General features: G+C 44.0%; 1 protein-coding gene across 1 annotated transcript in view; it reads left to right on the forward strand.

Annotated features, from left to right (window-relative positions):
- LOC135196301 (prolactin regulatory element-binding protein-like) overlaps window positions 1–21,520 on the forward strand; it is a gene marked incomplete in the record, with an annotated part of 80,092 nt that overhangs the window by 12,827 nt on the left and 45,745 nt on the right. Inside the window, 2 exon segments of the mRNA XM_064223008.1 lie at window positions 976–1,159; window positions 4,495–4,669. Coding sequence (XP_064079078.1) covers window positions 976–1,159; window positions 4,495–4,669 — 359 coding nt within the window.

Below are 21,520 nucleotides of genomic sequence, written 5' to 3' on the forward strand. Positions count from 1 at the left end.
TGCACTGAGAGCCTATCAGTTACTGATGAGAAATTTTGGAGTGTCTATCAATCTCTTGTGTAAGCCTTTTATTACCATCTGAATGGGACCGTGCACCTTTAGCCTGTTTTTGTAGGTTGTATTTCATGGGCTTATAGTTTTACTCTTACATTATTTTCTGGCTATTGTCTCTTTCTTTTTGATGGACATTTTTCCAGGAATCCTTGTGTTCTTCAATGCTGTTATTCTCTAATTTGTGAGTGTTATTTAATACCAGCAGTTTTAGGATGACTTCCATGGGTTGTAGCCTCCTCCAGTAACTTTTAGGCAGTTGTTAGTTAGGTATCTTCTTTCTTTTGGTCATCTGACAGTGGTTGTCAATGGGGAGAGTGAGGAGGGTTATTTTAAAGTCCCCCTGAACTGACTGGTTGTAGTTTGCTTGCATGTGACTATTCCTGTGGTTGAATAAAGTGGCTGGAAGCTGATTGTTTTTACTTAAAAATGTCAGGTTAGTGCAGTCAGAAAATGGCAAGTGGTTTTTATCAACCAGGTGATATCTTCCAAGATGACAAAGGATAATGAGTGAGATTTAAGCTGTGAGGGGTACTCATGTGGAGTCTTGTAAGCAATACAACATGGCCAGATTGCAAGCAGATGTCAATATGTTGCAATTTTGAAAGAATTTAGTAAATTTCTTGGATATATACTGCATTTTACCCTGTCTGAAGGATCAAATACTCTTGACAGGTCTGTTAACAAATATAGGCAGTAGGCAGGCTGCTTGTGGCAAGTGGTTTATGCTATGAAATATTGTAATTGTTTTAAAGTTTACAAATAAAGGCCATGGTGATGGAAATATATGTCAGCTCAGTAAGTATTGTAATGTAGCACCATAGAACATTAGTAAATGCAATTACACATTTTTTTATTGATGGTGTTTTAGTGTTAGAATGACAAAATCTTGGATACAGTGTTTGAAGTTCTTTTGTTTTAAAGGTCACAGTGGTGGTGAGGTAAGGAAGAGAAGAGGCAGTGAAAAAAATGCAGAAGAAGGTATGACAGAAAGAGATGACACAAAAGAAGAAAAACCAAAGAAGAAATATGTTAATACAACACTACGTGGGACCAAATATTTTTCATTTGATTCAGAGAAAGTCTCTGTAACAGAGACTGTATTCAAGTAAGTCACCATTGAGTTAGGCCAGTATTCTAAACAGCGTAAGGAGACATGAAGGAAATTTTGAGCTATCAAAGTCTTTTCAGCCCAGTTATTAAGTGTAAAGCTGTACCCTAGACAAGAGTAGGTTTACGTTTTAAAAAACTCTTTACCTCTGAAGAACATAGATTAACACCATTTCTATCCCTTCACATTCACCAGTTGCTTGTGAGTTAAGTCATATGCAAATAATGTGAAACAAATATCCTTCATAAAGATAAGCAGAAGTCCATATAATCATCTGAATTGTAATTGAAATACAGTACAGTACTGAAAAAAATGTTATAACCAAGATACCTATACTGTAGTATGTTGTCACTCCCGTTTGACAGCATACGTGCAGTAAGAGTCAAGTGACAAGTACAATATTTCTATTTTTAGTTATATGAGTTACAAATGTGACTGCTATTGATATCAATGACGTTTACTTCTATGAACATTAATTACAAATACTTGATCAAAACAATCATTTCTATATTTATTTATTCCTTCCATATGGTACCAAGAGGTGTTTTATGAACATTAATTACAAATACTTGCATCAAACAAATAATTTCTATATTTGTTTATTCCTTGCTTATGGTTCCAAGAGATGATTTGAAGCATTTACTATATACCCCCTTGGTAATGCAGTCAAGTGTTGCTGCTGGTGTAAATCTTTGGTGGAGGCTGTATTACTGGTTAAAATATGTGCATGCATATAAAGTGGAATAGTATCAATACCTTTTGCAACCTTACATTAAAATCAAGATTCAGTGTTTAGAACATCTGATAATGATCAGGAAAGATTCTTTTTTTGTGCCTTGTGGAAATTTTGCCTTGTTATCTGAATACAGTATAATTTGACACCTTAGACCAGAGGGTGAACATCTTTTTGTTTTTAGTACAAGAAAGTGTCACAGATTACCACTTCTATTTGGGTTTTTGTGACTGGCAAGTAGGTTCACAAATTGTCCAGTGAAGAGACGGCTTAATACCCTGAGTGAGTGCGCGCACACACACACACACACACACTCTCTCTCTCCTCCTCTCTCTCTCTCTCTCTCTCTCTCTCCTCTCTCTCTCTCTCTACTCTCTCAATCTCTCTCATCTCTCTCTCTCTCTCACATATTATTTTACATGAGGGATGTCATCTACAAGTCTGAACAATTTTTGTAGCTTTTCAGTCTCAGACATTATTTCTCACCAGAGTGAATCTCCTTTGTAAGTCACCAGGGAATCTTATGTCGTTTTTGTGGTAACCGTGTTTGCACAGCATTGCCAAAGCATTCAGCTGTTGAGTCACTGTTCTGAAGGAGGTCAGAAGGGATCCTTATTTTTGTGAAGTTGCATATGAATTTTAATGGCTTAATCTACCTATCTAATTTGATTATCAAACCATAGCTTCATAGGAGAAAAAACAGCTGTAAGGGCTAAACTCTTGCTTACCAGACATATTTGGTTGTTGGCCAGGAACCAGTGAGCTGGAAGCTTCATTGGGTTATCTTCATGCTTGATCTGAAGATAAATCAAGCACATAATTCCTCTTATTTGGATTAATAGATTCAAGGCTGATAAAATTTAGTAAATGTGCTGGCTTTATGGTATGCTACACCTTTCTTCAAACAATTTCCCTTGTTTGACTGAGATTTGTGGTCAGTTGAGTTCATCTTATCATTTGCTCTTATCCATGGTTGACTGGGGTATGGGTTGTAATTTATCACCCTACCTCTCTCTTCTTCAGCTGTGTACATTGCATGATGCTGTAGCTGTTAGCTGTTAGCTGTTAAAGATTCTTCGCAGTATTATTTTGGTTCAAGCTTTATTGCTTTCTGCCTTTTACTTGTTATACATTCCTTTTGGTTGCTTCCCACATGTCTGTCCTTGTTTAATCTTACCTTGCTCCTTTCACCCCCTATAAGAACAAATAAGTTATCTCACTTGAGAGCAACTATCTATAATGCCTTCTCACTTGAGTAGCAGTTCAGCTACATATATTCTTATTATTAAGTAGTTAAGCCAGACTCAAAATGCTTAACTTACTAGAACTTGCATCAGCTGCATACCAATTGTTTCCTTTCATGGAAGTTCCTTGTCCCTGCCTCCATTTCAGTATTTCATAACTCTCTCGGATTAAAGCTTCATAATAAAGGTGGGAAGACAAGAGGGGTTGTGAGACCTACATTACCCAAGACTGGGGCATTCCCTATAACCATCTATTGAATGCAATCTTCTTTTTCTTTTATAAATGTAATTATGCCATCATTGCTTTGAATGAAAGTGGAGGGCTTGATATTAGAAATGCATGAAAAGTACTTTATATGATAGAAAGTCATTTGAGTTTGGTGTATGTAATGTTACATTATGCATTGGAAGTTTAATTAGGACTGAGTCCATTTCCATTTTGGAGTGGAATGGGGTTCAGATAAAATCAGAATGTTTTAAGCCAAAACAAAACTCACAGCTTTAAATGATGGTAATTTTGTTATTTGCTAATGATGCTGCCTTTTTTTCATAATATGCCTTGCTTAAGACATTTCCAGAAGTTTAAACGATCTGTGGCCTCACAATGTTTTCTTTAAAAGTTTTTGCTGTGCTGAAAGAAATGGATTAAAAATTGAATATTTACTTGCATAGTTTGTTTATTGAAAATGTTGGTGTCTTTTGAGTTCTGGGTTCAACTCTTGTTACTCTAGTTTGTATTAAGAAATATTCATGCACATTGGTAGGGTAGAGGGAATTTTGTCTCCTTTCCAGAGAAATGTAGTTCAACAGAATGCTGGCGTTAGAAACAAAGGACAGTTTTCCCATCCTTGTCCACTTTCCTGTTTGCTTTATGATTTAGAAAGGTGACTGCTTAAGCTTATTAGCTCTAGTTGAGAGAAATATTTATGATACACTAGTTTCAGAGATTAGCAAATGTTGAGGTTTTGAAAAGATGATGATAGAAAAAACTGTATGGAAGCTGCAAAGATGGAAAAGATAAATTGGGAGGCTTTTTTGCCCTACTCGAACTCAGTTAAGTGCTAGGTACTCATGTTCATAATGAATTATTAGGAAGAAAATACCCAGAAAACATATGCATTAGAGATAGAGGGTCTGAGAGGACTCTGGTTTTAGGAGGGAAAGTGGAGGAGGTCCAGAGAGGAGGAGCTTACTTGACCATGTGTTTTGCGACATCAAGAATTGTAATACTTGAAGGAGTATATAAAGTCATATTTGGCATAAACCATAAAATATGTTAAGATATTTCCCATGTTCAGTACTCTCTTTGATGGCATTAACAAGCTTTATATTCTTTTGCTTCTTATTGACCACAGAAAGAAGAAAGATGATGAGGCCTATCAGAAATGCTGTCGTTTATCTTTAGACCACAAAGTGCTTGTGACAGGTGGTACAGATGGACACCTGCGAGTATGGGGTCTCCCAGATATGAACAGACTAAAGGACATTAAAGGACATGATGATGCAGTTGATGATGTTGACATTAAACCATGGGAGACAGGTAATTGTATTTTTTGTAGTTAAGTATACTACTATATGGATTATGATAAAAAAAGGTTAGAATTAAGAGGCTATTAACTGTGGGTAGTGAGTGAATATGGCTTTTCTTAGCAAAATTACGTATCTTCAGGGTGTGATGAGCCTGCCTACACGAGTTACTGTAGGAGAGATTCTTTAGCCTTGACAGGATGCTGAGGATGTCCCGGTCCATGATGCTTGTCATCATGAACCTATTCTTACAAATTTGCATTTTGCTCTTGGGATGTTAAGGAGATTCTAGATAATCTTGATAGCTGGAGTGGAGAAGGTCCTGATGGTTTCTTCTCTTTATTTTTTAAAAATGTTTCTAGTGTGTTGTCTCCCAAGATAGGTAGATTCTACAGGTTTTTATGTCAAGCTAAGTATATCTTAGTTTTACCACACACCACTGAGCTGCTTAACATGCTCTTCTACGGCTGGCCCGAATGATTAGATATTTTTATGTGGCTAGAACCAATTGGTCACCTAGCAATAGGACCTACAACTTATTGTGGGATCTGAACCACATTATATCGAGAAATGAATTTCTATCACCAGAAATCAAAATTCCTCTAATTCCGCTTTGGCCTAGCCGGGGATCGAAATTCGGACCACCAGATTGGTAGCCGAGCGCAAAAACCACTTGTCCAACAAGGAACTTGGTTTTTATGTCAACGCAGTATCTTTGTAAATGAGCGCAAGCTGAGTAATACAGTGCCTGTTCCAAAAAGTGGTATTTTGTTCATGAACTTACCTGACAGATATATATATAGCTGTATTTTCTGAAGTCCGACAGAATTTAAAAATTCGCGGCACACGCAGTGGGCGGCCAGGTGGTAGTACCCATTCCCGCCGTGGGAGGCGGATATCAGGAACTATTCCCATTTTCTATTCATATTTTTTCTGTCGCCGGTCGGTAAAAACAACTGTTTACAGACCTCCGCCTAGGATTTTGAAAACTTCATTAGCCTCTTAAGTATCCTAATTATTCTTTCGATTATCTTGGATTTGTGGCTAGGCATACGCTATCGTAAATTTTTTTCATTGCATTTGATGTCTGAAGCTAGTTAGCCTAGTTTCAGACTTTGTTGTCTGCATGGTAAGGTGAGGCTACCGGAACTTTCGGTAGACACTCACTTAGTAGATATGACGTTTACATGTTTTCTTTGCATAAGTTCAATGTAATTAGTGTAATGTGTGACTGATTACGGAAGAAGCAGGTTTCATGTACGCATTTTAGAGCGTGTTTAGAATCAGGAGTTTTCCTCCACAGTAAAACAGAAGTTAGAAATAATGAACCTTCTAACTCCTGTAGTTTTTATTTTGCCCTAACCCTGTGGTATGGCTTACGGGCCTAGAAGAAGTGTCTGCTAGAGGATTACATCAAGTAATCTTAGACTAAAGTGCTCGCTCTCCAATCAGTGTTGTGAAGTGTAGTGCCCCTTGTGTTGTGGAGGGGGCGTCAGATCGGCCCCATAATGCCTCTAGGCCTGGACCTCTGTCGGACTCCAGGACTCAGGGAGAGGGCATGTCGAAAGCCGCAAGAGGGGTTACGGGGGCTCCCACCGATCTGGCGTCCCTTCGGCAGAACCTGTTGACGCTTCCCAGGCTGCTAAATAGATCGTGCACGTGCACGAATCTTGAAGGATTGCTTCTCGTCCTCCGAGGCGTCCCTCCCCACACAGGGGTTGGAGTTCTCGGAAGGACTCGCGCCTCCTAAAGAAGCTTTAGAGAAGAGGACGCTTCACGTCCTCTCTCTCGTCACGAGAGGATGAAAGAGTAAAGAGACCACATTTTCCCCTTTTAGAAGAATGCACTGGCTCTTTTCCTAAGGGACCATTTAAGGAGGCTCATTCATCTTGCCAGAAGAGTGCTTTGAGCCTCCTGCGAGTGAACGCTCATGTATACATCATTTATACATTATAAGGAGGCTCATTCATCTTGCCAGAAGAGTGATTTGAGCCTCCTGTGAGTGAACGCTCATGTATACATCATTTATACATTATTAGGAGGCTCATTCATCTTGCCAGAAGAGTGATTTGAGCCTCCTGCGAGTGAACGCTCATGAAGTTAGAGCTGTTTCAACCTCGCTAGCATTCCAAAAGAATTTGGTAATCAAGGACATTCTTGATTCCACCTTTTGGAGGAGCAACTCAGTATTCGTCTCCTCTCCTCATGGCGCTCCGTATACGTTATGTAACGTTCGCTTTACTTCGAAAAAGCAAGCTGATAAGTTTGACGGCCGGGCAAGCTGCTTTGCACAGTCAAACAACTATGTCTCTGGTCTGCAAATAAGAATGGCAATTTAGACGTGAGGAAGCTTTTGGAGGTGCTCGACGTCCTGTAAGTAGAGACATTCTCCAGGACGCTCGGCAAGCACCTTGCGGAAGACGAAAGCCATACGTCTTCCTTTAGTGTTCACACTCTTCAGGAGCAGCGTGCGGCTCTCCATGGAGACTCGCATGAGGACGTCCCTTAAAAATATTCAACGTCATACGCAAAACGCGGTTCGTCATAACATTGAGATGTTGGCAAGGTCGCTCGCCAGGACGCCTCTTGGCGGGCCTTGCATGCATCAAGGCGTCAACAAGTTCCTCTCTGGAACGTTGTTCAGAAGACTTGGTGTTCTCTGCTCAGACACGCTCGTAGCTAAGCAGGACGTTTTTTGAGGACGCTCAGCAGGACGCTTTCCAGGACGCTAAGCAGGACGCTTTTGAGGACGCTCGGCAGGACGCTTTTGAGGACGCTCAGCAGGACGCTTTTGTGGACATTCGCCAGGACGCTTCGGTGGAAGCTCGGCAGGACGCTTTGCGAGAGAAAAGACTTGTTGAAGGCGTCTTATTTGCTGTTGAGGACATTTCTTTACAGAAATTTTTAAAAAGGATTCGGAGTTAGCGGAAAGACATACCCGAATTTTTTCTTCGATCCCTCTTTCCTCTTCATCGATTTCTTTGAGAATCGGGAAGATTATATACTCGGATTCCTGGTGACTTTCGGTCATGTTAAAGGGTTTTTCCCCGGCCCCTACCCCTTAGAGCAAAGTGCTAATAGTTTTGTCAAGTCAGGACGTTTTCCCCATTGTCCATTTAAGTGGGGGACCCCATCATAAATGGGGTAGTTCTCATTGTCATAGATTTTTACCGTTTTATCGTTTAAGCGGATAAACTCATTAACAAATTTCGGAAGAGCTCTCATTCATTTTCAGAGGCTCATCCGGGGAGTAAGAAAAAAGACTTGTAGACTAGATCCAGGAAGTCTTATGTCCAATATCATAAGAACATTGAACGGTCCTTTCGATCCTCGGTTCTCTTGATGATCTCTATTCGAATATTACTCCCTTTTCTTGGCAAAGAGTCTTGGCAAAGAGTCAAGGAGTTCTTTTAAAAAAGTCTCATTCATTAGAACGTGGACAGTCGGTTTCCCTTTCTTTCTCTCTTCCTCGTCGAGGAAAGATGTAGTAGAGAATTTGATGTTCAAATTACTACAATACTTATGTAGTTTATCTTTGCGTCATTTTGCTAACGCATGGGTCAAGTCATTTACCGCATATCGTATTTTACCTCTGCGGATAGAAGCCGAAAGAACTGTTGGTTCTAATGTATTTTATTTGACACTCCCTTCAACCTTCCAAGAGTTTTCGGAGTAAGAACAACTCTTCAGGTATTGTTACGACAACACCAACTCAGCTTCTGTATTTAGCGAATTCTGTTTCGTTTAAAATAACGCCTGCTTGAGAGTTTCCTTTTGCTCGATAATATCATACCTATTCCTTCGTAAAGGGAGTAGCTGGCAACTCAGGCAGTTAGTATTCTGTTCACCATTGAAGCTTTCCTTCGAGGAAGACTTCTCCTTCACTCTCTTTGATAGAGATCGAAGGTGGTCGATCTCCAATCCTTATTTTGTTTTCTTGAAGGAAAGAATTTAGGATGGAGATCGTTGTTCAGAATCCTATAAATATACTACTTATATTAACCTCGCGACATGATTCTACTAAGCAGTTGAATTGTCCGAGGGGTAGGGCATATCTAGTTTTTCTACGGATTGCGACTTAAACGAGAAGTATTCTAATTGAACTGCACTCGGGGTTGCCTGCAACCTCCAGGAGTTTGTTTCAATTTATATACTTATGGTTTTGTCACGACAACACCATTTCAACTTTTATATTTACCGAAAATTCGTTTCGCCTAAATATATTGTTCTCGAGCATATCTTTTATGCTCGGTGGTTCTAGCCTGAACGCATTCCTTTGTGGAATATGGATTACCTGGCAACTCAGGATGACGAGTCAGCGGGAGCTCAGGCTCTGCTACTGCGTATTGAACTGCCTGTGCCTGATAGCCGCTCAGTATCAGCTGGGCCCTCCGAGAATGCACGGTTGTTTATGTCTCTCTCTCTCTCCCCTGCTTTGATTGACTACCGAACCGTATCTCTGCCCAACAATCTTGGACTTAGGTCTCTGATTAAAGGGGATTCTCGCAATTATGAAGGACCATCTACTGCTGTTGACGATAGATTCCATCGCCTTCGATATTGCGAGAATTTTCAACAGAGATATCTCTTAGACTTATTCATTTTACTGTTTACCGCACGGTAACAGAAGTCTGTACAAGTCTCCCGCTGCATCGCACTGATAATGCGAATGATTTTGCAGACATCTGAGTTTGTCTTAAATATCTCATATTCGTAGGTGTACAATTGTTCATTGTTCATCCCGAATTAACAGATATGTCATAAAGAACATCGCCTACTCTCCGACCTGACAGCTCTACTTCCAAATGTTCAGCCCATGAGAAGCAGTCCTTCAGGCGGCTTCCCCCTGTGTTTCATTACTGAAGAACGCCCCGCTTTCATTGCAACTACGACTTCTCACCGGACAGCAATGAAATAGCGGGTTAGCGTTTTCAGTCATTTGTAAGCACAGGTTCAGAATCTTGAGAATCCTTCTCTCGATTCGTCTGTGAAGACGTAGGTTGCATTCAATATCTACCTTCGTCTTCAACGGTACATAGCGATAAGATCTTCAAGAGATGGCAGTCTCTTGGCCAAGGCAAAGCAGTGCTGCCTATTTTCAGTGTTCAATCGGAGGAGGCCGTTTCTGGAGTAAGTGAAGGAAATGACTATTCCTCCAACTCGACCTCTGTGAATTTCCTTATGGTTCTATCTTTCCGTCTGAAGTATGAGATAAGCTAGAAGTCCTAACTATTGTAGAATATGCAAATATGTTGTTGACGGCCTCTAGGCTCAGAGATTCGGTTCTGTCAAACAACAAAGCTTCACGATCTTTGAGGTCTGTGGAGATCTTGAAATTCTCTGGATCAAAGGTTCCGGCATGGAACTTAGACGTAGTCTGAGTTTCTGATGCCCAAAAGCATTTCGAACCTATCCTTTCTGCGAACTTAATACACGTGACCAGAAAGGCTAATATTCTTAACCGCTCTAGCCACGGCAAGAGGGTTAGTGAGGTTTAGCCATCTTCAGAGGTTTTGGCTTTAAAGGACATAATGCGGTCTGTCCTCTAAGCCTTCCGTTCTTGATAAGAACGAAACCTGTCTAACCCTTGACCCGAAGGCTTGGAGACCAAGGGTATGGCACAAATTATTGGGCAAGGGCATTAGAGTCCTGTGCCCTGTAGGGTCTCTCAAGTTTTATCTTGATAAAACTATAGAAAGTCAAGGTCAACGGACAATCTGCGGTGCTCCGTAAAAAAGACCAGACTGGTTCATGTCCAAGAACACCCTGGCATTATAGCCAAGGAGTTCTTTTAAGAGGTCTCATTCATTATGTTGGCATAAAGATTTGAGATTTTTTCTTAATATGAATGCTCAAGAAGTGAGGGCGCGGCCTCGGAAGCATTTCAACAGAACATGACACTCAGTTAACATCCTGAGTGCCACGCTTTGAGCGAAGCAACCTCTGTGTTCGCTTCACACTCCCGACAATCTGCGGTGTTCCGTAAAAGACCCGACTGGTTCATGTCCAAGAAAACCCTGGCATTATAGCCAAGGAGTTCTTTTAAGAGGTCTCATTCATTATGTTTGCATAAAGATTTGAGATTTTTTCTTAATATGAATGCTCAAGAGGTGAGGGCGCGGCCTCGGAAGCATTTCACAGAGCATGACACTCAGTAACATCCTGAGTGCCACGCTTTAGCGAAGCAACTCTGTGTTCGCTTCACACTCCCGACGGGATGTGAAGACGACATTTGAGATCTGTAAGTCGCTAGGACCATACATTTCCGTAGATATAGTTATGGGGGCAGGAAGCAACACGAATCCTATCCTATAGAAAAGGGATAGGTGTGCTTTTAACTTTGAAGGGTTGGTCGCTTGAGGCGCGTTCCTTTTCTTTAGCCTAGAAGTTATGGAACTAACTTTGATAGGTTAGGTCAGGTGGTGGTTTTAGCTTCGGTGCCTCAGAAGTATGGTCATATGGTCTAGTCACATTGTGGTCACGCCCCCGTTGACAGATCATCTAGAGCGCACCAGCATTACAGGTCTCTACCTCGCTGGCAACTCTAGTAACGCAGAAGTAGACTTTGGTGACAGTAATCACGAAGTCGGCTATGCTAACAGGTGAGGAACCAAGATGTATATCATCTACTTAATTTAGTTTCCCAAAAAATCCTATTCTGTCTCTTCCCACCATCGAAGGTGGGATTCAGCTATATATATATCTGTCAGATAAGTTTCATGAACAAAATGTTATTGTTATAATACAATTAAGTTTGTTCATACTTACCTGGCAGATATATAATTAAATTAAATGCCCACCCACCTCCCCTCAGGAGACAGTGCAACTGATAAAATATGAAATAGAAAATGGGAATAGTTCCTGATATCCGCTCCCACTCGGCGGGAATGGGTACTACCACCTGGCCGCCCACTGCGTGTGCCGCGAATTTTTAAATTCTGTCGGACTTCAGAAAATACAGCTATATATATATCTGCCAGGTAAGTATGAACAAACTTAATTGTATTATAAACAATAACATTTCTGCAGAGTGCCAGTAATGCAGGTTAGTTTCTATTCTCCCTGTGCTCTCCAAAGTTGCTCAGAGCCTGGGGCCCCTCTACATTACAGGTAGTGACCGACTTACGAACCGCAATTGGTTCTGCAAAAAAAACAAGTTGTAACTCGATTTGACGCATGTCGAGTCTGCTAAATTACCGTAGAGTTTATCGTACATATACATATTGTGTAATGATATTGACATCATCTGAAAGTCATATTTTATCAACATTTTCTTAGATTATTACTTATATTATCATATTTAAGTCATAATTCATTATTATTTAACATTCATTATCATTAAACCATTGTATTACCATTCTTAGTGCATATTCTTACTGTCATATATGTATTACGATAGTACTTTACGATACCCTTTCACAAGTTCATATACGTATGTAAAAATTCAACCCCTTCTTTAGCTAGTATATTTTGCTGTCTTTTTCTTTAGAATGTGTATGTTATGATTTCTTTACATTTTTGTAGCATGTGTACATCTCACATATGTATCATATAAAAATAATCATAACTAGGAATACAAAGAAGTCTAAAGAAAACAAAAAGATAGCAAAATAAAATTAACTAAAGAAAAGGTTGAACCTACAAACATAGCAATATGAAACAGTTGTGATGTCCGGAGAACGGGTACGTCTGACGACTTTGACAAACGTTAACAGTAAGGCGTAGTAATGACGTGTTACATTACTACGCCTTACTGTTAACGTTTGTCAAAGTCGTCAGACGAACCCATTCTCCACACATCACACTGTTTCATATTGCTACGTTTGTAGGTTCAACCTTTTCTTTAGTTTCATTGTACGTATTTCCTAGTTATGATTATTTTTATACCATTTATATCGTCTCTCTACACGACATTACTACTCCTTGCTGTTACATTCGGCAAACGTTTGTCCAAACTTTCTTTTCCTCGCATCATACTGTTTCATAATGCTTCGGTTGTCACGTTCATATAAAAATTCCTCCTTTTTTTTTTTTTAGTTAATTTACTTATTGTATTTCCTAGTTATGATTTCTTGGAATTTTTTTATACCATTTGTAAACGTCTCTCTACGTACTGTTACATTCGGCAAACGTTTGTCCAAACTGTTTTCTCCTCGCATCATACTGTTTCATAATGCTTCGGTTGTCACGTTCATATAAAAATTCATCCTTTTTTTTTTTTTTTTTAGTTAATTTACTTATTGTATTTCCTATTTATTATTTCTTGGAATTTTTTATACCATTTGTAACGTCTCTCTACGTACTTTGTTACAATTCGCCAAACGTTTGTCCAAACTGTTCTCCACGCATCATACTGTTTCATAATGAAATTCGGGCAAATTAGGTGTTGCCCTCCCAAATGAAACTTCACCTCGTACGCCTATGATTACGTGGAAAAAATTCTATCGAATCGAGGCTTTCACTGAAGAGAGAGAGAGAGAGAGAGAGATGAGAGAGAGAGAGATGAGAGAGAGAGAGAGAGAGAGAGAGAGAGAAACTTCGTTTGTCATGCTCATATAAAAATTCATCCTTCCTTTTTTTAGTTATGATTTCTTGGAATTTTTATACCATTTGTAACGTCTGTAACGTCTCTCTACGTACACGAAATTGCGTCTTATGTATTGTTACGTTTGTTAAGTTCATAGCAAACCCGTTTCTCTATGCATCATACTGTTTCCTGTTGTTACTTTTGTCAGGGTTTAATTTAAACTGGATGCTACAGTACAATTTGTTTAAATGTTGAAAAAATACAAAATACAGGTGCAAAAAATAGAAAACATTCAAATTACAATTGAAAACTAGTATGTAGTACAGGAAAATATAATAAAATTAAAGACTTCTTGCATCGCTGTGCTTGACTGAGGTCGTTGACTTCATCAGGGTGACGGGAGGAGTTGTTCGTTTGTTCCGACACGGCATACAAACCTGAGGTCCTTTTACAATAGGAAGGTACTAGCGGCAGCTGGATAGGTCGTAAGCTTTCGAACAAGGGTTCGGTAGTTAACTGCTTGTCCGACAGGCGCGCGACTGGGAGGTAAACAAACCACTTTTGCTTTCGGCTGCTGGCGTGTGGACGTGTATCATCGCTCTCTGCCCGCTTCATCGTCGTTGCTTTCGCATGGTTGTGTTTTTTTCTTTTTCTATTTATCTAGTGAAACTGAATTGTAAGTACAATCATTTCATATTTATTTCCATTGAATTCAATTGTGAATTAAAGGATCTTGGTTTCACCACGCCCTCCGATTATTCCCGAGTGCCGGGACTGAAGGGCGTAAGTGCGGGAATTCATTTTACCAGAAATGATCCTCGTATTGTGTATGCTCGGTGCGAGGGCGGGAGAAGCGCTCGCTCGAGCGTATATTTTGGTGGAAATGTGTAGATGAAAAATCGTAAGTAAGTGCTCTTTTCTTTATTTTATTTTTTTTGACCTGTATGCTCGTTGCCGAGCGAATGCGCTCGGCACGAAAACTTATTCTGTATGGATCAGTTTCCGAGCTTACCCGGAAATTGATCCTTTCCCCTTTTTATTTGAATGAAGTGAAATCGCAAGTGCAGTTCTTTTTTCATTTTCATATTTTATTGAGATTGCATTGTTTACTTGGATCAATGTTTCCGCTATTTCCCGGGAATTGATCCTTCCCCTTTTTATTTGTATGAAGTGAAATCGCAAGCGCAGTATTCTTTTTCATTTTCATATATATTTTGATTGCATCAATTCATTATGGATCAAGGTTTCCATTCAAATAATCGGGAATGGATCCTTTTACCCTTGCGCTCGGTACCGAGGTCGCAAATGCGCTCGATCCGAGCCCTTATTCATTGTGAAGTGAATCGTAATGCAAGATTCTTTTTCATTTTATTCCTTTTATTATTGATTGCATCAATATTATTTGGTTCAAGTTCCGCTCAGTCAGGGAATTGATCCTTATGCCCTTGCATTCGGGCCGAGGGCACGATTGCTCTCGGCTCTCTTATTATTATTGTTGGGTTACATGGGTGCCTTGTGGCGGGGGTGGGGCTTGGGGAACGGAGACCCCCCCCCCCCCCCCCCCCCCAACCCCCCCCCCCCCCCCCCGCTCAGCTCCCACAGATGGCCCTTCCCCTTGGGGGGGGGAGGTTATCTGCGTTCTTCTCCTCGCCCGACCCGTCGAGCGCGGGGGAGGGCGCTCGGTGCCCGATGTACAATTGTATTCGGGGTCTTCCACTCGTTCGGAGAGGGCTCACCCCCCCGCGCGAGGGGGACTTCACATAATTGCTACTACTGTTATTTCCGCGGTGCTACTGCCACGGGGAGGGGGTGGACCTTGGTGAGGTATGGGCGTCCTTCCATTTGCAGGGCGTGCTAGTGTCAGGGCTGCGGTTTCTATGTCTGGGCCTACTGCGGTCACCCATGGAGTGGTGACCACGCTCCAGGTGACGACGTCCCTCCTCACCTGGTTGTACTCGCCTCACGTGGTAACAGTCTTGCCTACAGCCGCTGTGAAGTGCCGTTCGCCGTACCGAGAGGGGGGCGTGCCGCCGCCGCTCGTGGTTGCCGCACTGCCGCGACCACACTTCCGCTGCCCTAGAGCTCGCCCTGGACCTGCCGCCGGTACCAGGATGTTTGCTGGCTGCTGCTCCACTTCCTGTGTTTCCGGTGCTGCCTGCCGTACCTGCCGATTCTGTGCTGACTGTCCATGCAGTTGCTGCGCTGGCTGTCCCTGCAGTTTGCTGCGCTGGCTGTCCCTGCCGTTGCTGCGCTGGCTGTCCCTACTGATGCTGTGCTGGCTGTGCCTGCTGTTCCTGAGATGCCCATACCTGCTGACGTCGTCCCTGTTCGTGGTGGTACTACCCAGACTTTGGTCTGTCTGTACAGGGTGCGTCCGGCCCTGTGGCTTTCGGCTACAGCAGCCCCGGCTCCGCCCTGGATAGCAGATCTTACGTCTGTCCTGAGGAAGCTGACGAAGAAGAGGAGGAAGGTGTCGTCGTCGTCGTCTTCATCTTCTTCATCGTCGTCGGCTGCCGCCTCTTCCCCTTCGACTTCTAAGGCTTCACAGCCGAGGAAGAAGAAGGTTGCCTCCTCCCTCCTAAGAAGTCTCCCTCGGGAGCTTCTCGGGACCCGTCTCACCTCGGTGGGACGGGAGGGTTCCTTCCGCTGGTCCTCCTGCTCCTTCGGGAGCGGGGGCCCGTCTCTTCTTCCGCAAGGAAGAAGACTACGGGGACCAGAGGGGTACCGGCTAACACCGGTACTTCCTCGCCTGGTGTCAGTGGTTCTGCCACTGCATCAGGGTCCGTCTCGGCCTCTCGTTCGCGGGAGGTACCGAGTGTACGGTCGCCTACCAGCGACCGTGCGCTCAGCGTCAGGTTCACGGCACGGGGCGGAAGACTGGTGACAGCCGCTCACGCGACTCACCAGACCAGCTCTCGCTCTCGCGGCGACCAGCTGGCTACCCGGGGACGTGACGGTCCACGACCGGCCACGGGCTGAGGCTGGGAAGAGGTCCTCCCGTTCGCCGGTGCCAGCCACGGCTGGAACCAGCGACGTGACGTGCCGTGAGGACAAGCACCGGTCTCACTGTGACAGTGGAGCCTGCAGGTCGCCTGACCGTCGCTCTCACAGAGAGTGATCGGGTACGGCAACCAGCACCAGCTCTTCTGACACTCGAGATCGGGGCCGCTGTGCTCAGTCCAGCCGTTCTCCACAGCGAGACGGTTCGACCAGGCCTGCAGCTCGATCGCCACCACGGGTTGACGATCGCCTGCAGCCCTCCAAGCCTGCTGGTTGCTGCCAGCGAGCGAGGAGGGAGCGTCAGGTCTGCCTCTCCCATACCTTCAACCTCCTCGGGTTACAAACCGGGAGGAGCGAGGTATTGAGGGAGTGATCGTGAGGGGTGCGCCCCTCATGATCCCACCACGACGCCCTACGTGCCAGGCACGGTTCTTGGACCGGCCAGGACGTTGCGCAAGTGGATGGAGAAGACCGATGAGGGCTGTCGCTGTTCCCCCTTCTTCTTAGGAGGAAGGTTCTTGGAATATGCTCTTGTTCGAAGGGCTTAACGGTCCCACTCTTGCAAGATGCTGTGACTTCCGAGATCCAGAGGAAACTTTGCCGAGGTTATGGCGCTGATTCGTCAGCACAACGACCTCGGGGAAGGATCGCCGCTCCCACCAGCAGAGCCACGTCTCGGCTCGAGTCGTTTTGGGGCCCGAGAGGGAACCCAAATCGACGGTGGGTCTGCCGCGATCGGAGCTTGCCGACTGTGTTGAACCAGGTAGTCTCTCGTCTCCGGACAAGAAGGCTCTCTCAGTTCTGGCCGGTCGAACAAGCTACTTACCTACCTCTACTGCGACAGAGGCGTTTCTAACGTGTCTTCGGACACCGTATTTGAATACCCCTTCGGTCCTCCTGAGGTTTCGACCTCGACGAGGACTGGAATGAGTCGGAGGACGGTATCGGCTCTCTCCTGTCAGGTGTCGATCAGCCCCACCCAGACGACGTTCCACAGTGGCGGCAGACCCTTACCTACAGTATGAGTTCGTAACCCTCCTCGGGAAAACGTTTTCTCCTGACGATACGTTTTCCCAGGCTCTGAGAGGCCAATCGCCGTAAGGCGATGGCTGCTCTTTTCTTCTCCAACTGCTAGTTCCGCTGGGAAGGCGAGCCAGTATCCAATTCCTCCCCCCATTCCCTCTCTCCTTACGGTCACGAGGGAAAGGGGAGGGATCCTACAGAGATTTCTCTGTAAGATCCCACGTTAGGGGCTGCGCTACGGGGGGACCCGGGGGCCTTCGGGTCCTACCTGACGTAAGCCCCGGTCGTTGAGGAGGGATCCTGCCCCTTTCTCGATTTCTACGGGAATCGGGAGGATCACCAGCCGATATCGTTTTGACGATTCGGTGGGGGGTTTTCGCAGAGTGCTTAGAATTCTACGGAATTTCTAACGCACTCAGAGTGTTCGAGTTTTTTACGATCTCCAAACACTTAGGCGAGACCAACGGTCCAAAGTGAGCGAGAATCCCCGATAATTGTTACACGATAATCGGGAACCTCGCTTATGCTCGAATTCCTGTAATTTCTAGCATTTGGAAGAAGACTGCTGCTGAAAGAAGAGTCATCTCACAGTAGGCGATTAACCTGGAATAGAGAAGAACGGACGGGAACTTCCAGTTTGGCTTGAACTATCGTCTTCGGTATTCTGTTCACCATTGAAGCTTTCCTTTGGGAAGACTTCTCCTTCACTCTCTTGACTAGAGAACGAAGACGGTCGATCTCCAATCCTTATTCTCATTCCTCGAGAGGAAAAGAATTTAGGATGGAGGTCGTGGTACAGAACCTACAAATATACTACGTATATTACCCTCGCGACATGATTCTTTTAACAGTTGAATTGTCCGGGGGGTGGCACATACCGTAGTTAACTCTACGGTTTGTGACCGAGACGAATTGTATCTTAATTGAACTGCAACTCGGGGTTGCTGCAACCTCCCAGCAGTTATCAGTTTCGATTTTAGATACTTGGTATTGTCATGACAACACCAAATCAGCTTTTGTATTTACCGAAATCCGTTTCGGTTAAATATAATTGCTCGAGCGTATTCTTTATGCTCGATGGTTCTAGCCGAACGCATTCCTTCGTGGAATAATGGATTACCTGGCAACTCAGGATGACGAGTCACCGAGAGCTACTGCGTATTGAACTGCCTGATAGCGGCTCAGTATCAGCTAGGTCTCGGAGATGCACGGTCGTATTACGTCTCTCTCTCCCCAAAAACCCCCTGGTTTGATTGACTACCGAACCGTAACAATCATGGACTTAGGTCTCTGATTAACGGGGATTCTCGCAATAATGCAATGGACCATCTACTGCTGTGACGCTCGATTTCATCGCCTTCTCGACATTGCGAGAATTTTCAACAAGAGATTATCTCTTGGACTCTTTCATCTTTCTGTTTACCGCACGGTAACAGAAGTCTGTACTAGTCACCCGCTGCATCGCACCGCGATAATGCGAATGATTTTTGCAGACATCTGAGTTTGTCTTCAAAATTATCTCGTATTCGTAGGTGTGCAATTATTCATTGCTCGCCCCGAATTAAGAACAGATATGTCAGAAGACATCGCCTACTCTCCGACCTGACAGCTCTACTTCCAATTGTTCAGCCCATGAGAAGCCAGTTCTTCAGGCAGTATTTCCCTGTCTTCATTACTGAAAAGCGCTCCGCTTTTATTGCAACTACGATCCTCACCGGACAGCAATGAATAGCGGTTAGCGTTCTCAGTCTTTGTAGCACAGGTTCAGAATCTTGAGAATCCTTTCTCTCGGTTCAGCTGTGAAGACGTAGGTTGCATTTTTCGTACACCTTCATCTTCAACGACACATAGTGTTGTTTCTCCTTAGCCGAGAATCAACTATACTATGAGATATCTGCCCATCAGGGACCTCGGTCTCTAGAAGGCAATTGACTTTCGCCTGTTTGGGCACATGCCTTAAGAGAGTCATCACCTTGCCTTCTGGCATCGGTGACGAACCAAATTATTTGTTTAGTCTCTTGCATAACCCTTTTAAGGCGAAGGTCACGTGACTTGCTCGGGTGCTTGGACAACTTGCCTCCTACCGAACGCAGTCAGTCGGCAGCTGTCAGAGCGCCCAAGTCTGTTACGAACTTCGCTGTGGACTTAGTTCGGTTGTTCCATAACAGTCTTTTCTTCGTCCTAACGGCTTGTCACAGTACCCATACCATCGACACCCACCATTGAGTGTCGGTGTCCTATCCACTACCGAGAAGAACAACTTCGCTGCAGACGGATAGACCAGTATGGGTACAGGACATCACCGAAGTCAAGAAGAGGGATAGGTCATACGACCATTCCCTTCTTTTCCTCTGAGGTAATTGCATGACTTTTCCTGCGAAGTCAAGCATCCAGGGGATGGGGATTCGTGACGCTCGATTTCGTACCGAATTCGTAGCGAAGACTCTGAACCCTTCGGTTCCTGACGATCGGTTAGAGTCCTTCACAATCCCCTCCCTAATGGACTTCACCGCCTTCGATGCGAAGATGCTGCTTTGTCCTGTGAAAGCGCGACCGCGCTTTCTGAAGAAACTCGACATCCCAGGCTGAGTGTTGAAGACTCTTCGTCAGCACCAAGATGAACCTAGAAGTACACTCCCTCGAGTTACACAAGAACTTCTCCGTGGCGCAGGTACTGAAGGCAGGGGTCTGGTACAACCAGACCACTGGCACCTCCTTCTACCTTTTGGATATTGCCCACAGGTCCTTGGATCGTTTTCCTTAGGACCCGTGGTGGCTGCTCAACACGTTGTGTAGCTAACCCAGACCCTAGCAGGCTGAACAGCATCGAGTCCTGGTGTGACTGTAAGATAGATAAGTGAATGAGAGTGACTGGCTCTCTTCCTATCTTTTTGTTTTCTCCCCCTCTACCTGTGGGTAGAGGGATACGGTCATCACCTTGCTGGATAAGGACGAGATGCCGGTGAGCTACTCGACAGAGCCCCATCCTATCCCTTTCACTAGGGATGGGAGCGAATATCCACCACTTCCTCCTACAAGGGGGGGAAGTGGATGCCAACAAGAGACAAACCCATAACTTTATGTTGCCTCTTGCAAATAGGAACTTGTTCTTGTTTGCTGGTACGAAGAGATACGCTTGCCTCTCTCTTAGTACTTGGTCCAGAGGTCTGATCATTGATCCTGCGGTGCACACCCCGATCAATCGGACAGAGGCTTGGATCCCTCCCTCGCTCTTACGACCAGAGAGGCATTCCAAGGTTGGGCGAACACCAGTCTGTTCACAAAGACTCAGATTCCTCCCACCAAGAAGTGAGTCTTCCTATTGTAAAAGGACCGAAGGTTGTATGCCGTGTCGGAACAAATGACAATTTGTCCAAAATTGCATTTTTCCTAACTATACAAACCTGAGGTCATTTTACACATAGTCCCACCTCATGCCACCACCCCCTCACTCTGCAGTTTTTGCTGCTTGGGCCAAAAGCAAAAGTGTATTTGTTTACCTCCCAGTCGCGGCGCGCGCGCCTGTCGGACAAGCAGTTAACTACCGAACCCCTTGTTCGAAAGCTTACGACCTATCCAGCTGCCGCTAGTACCTTCCTATTGTAAAAGGACCTCAGGTTTGTATAGTTAGGAAAAATGCAATTTTGGACAAATTGTCATTTCACAAACATGGTGAGTTTCGTCTGGATTGTTTGTTTCTTTTTCTCCTCGTAAATTTCACGATACGGACGAAACAAATTGTGTGCCATCCGTTCAATCTTTGAAACCTTTCATAATTTGGGTCCATTTCTTCGAAATGTGCAAGGAGTTTATTAGTTGAGCTAATCCCTTCTGATAATCCCTTGGCGTAAATTTCCTTTCTGGCAACTCTTCATCCCCTCCGCTTCTCTTTCTTTCTTCCTCCGCCACGCGTTCTTCTTCCAATTCAATCAGCTCTTCATTTGTAAGTTCTTCGGAAGCGTGGTCTAGCAAATCCTCAATATCTTCTATTTCACAATCCAAGGAAAGCTCTTTTGACAGTTTTCACTATTTTTCCCCGTATCACATCAAGTTCTTGTTCACTGTCAAATCCATCAAAATCATTCACTAACGTTTAACGCACTTCTTCCATATGCCATTCATACACTTCGCCGTCACAGTCTCCCAGGCAGAAGACACATTCTTGATAGCATGCAGAATATTGTAGCGTTTCCAAAATCTCCGTAGGGATAGTTCTGGGTCGGCATCTAGAGCAGCGAGGCTTGCGCAAAGGTGATTCTTAAATAGTTTGCCTTAAATGTTGCAATCGAACCTTGGTCCATAGG

The sequence above is a fragment of the Macrobrachium nipponense genome, chromosome 17 (genome assembly GCF_015104395.2).
Source record: "Macrobrachium nipponense isolate FS-2020 chromosome 17, ASM1510439v2, whole genome shotgun sequence".
NCBI classification, from domain to species: Eukaryota; Metazoa; Arthropoda; class Malacostraca; order Decapoda; family Palaemonidae; genus Macrobrachium; species Macrobrachium nipponense.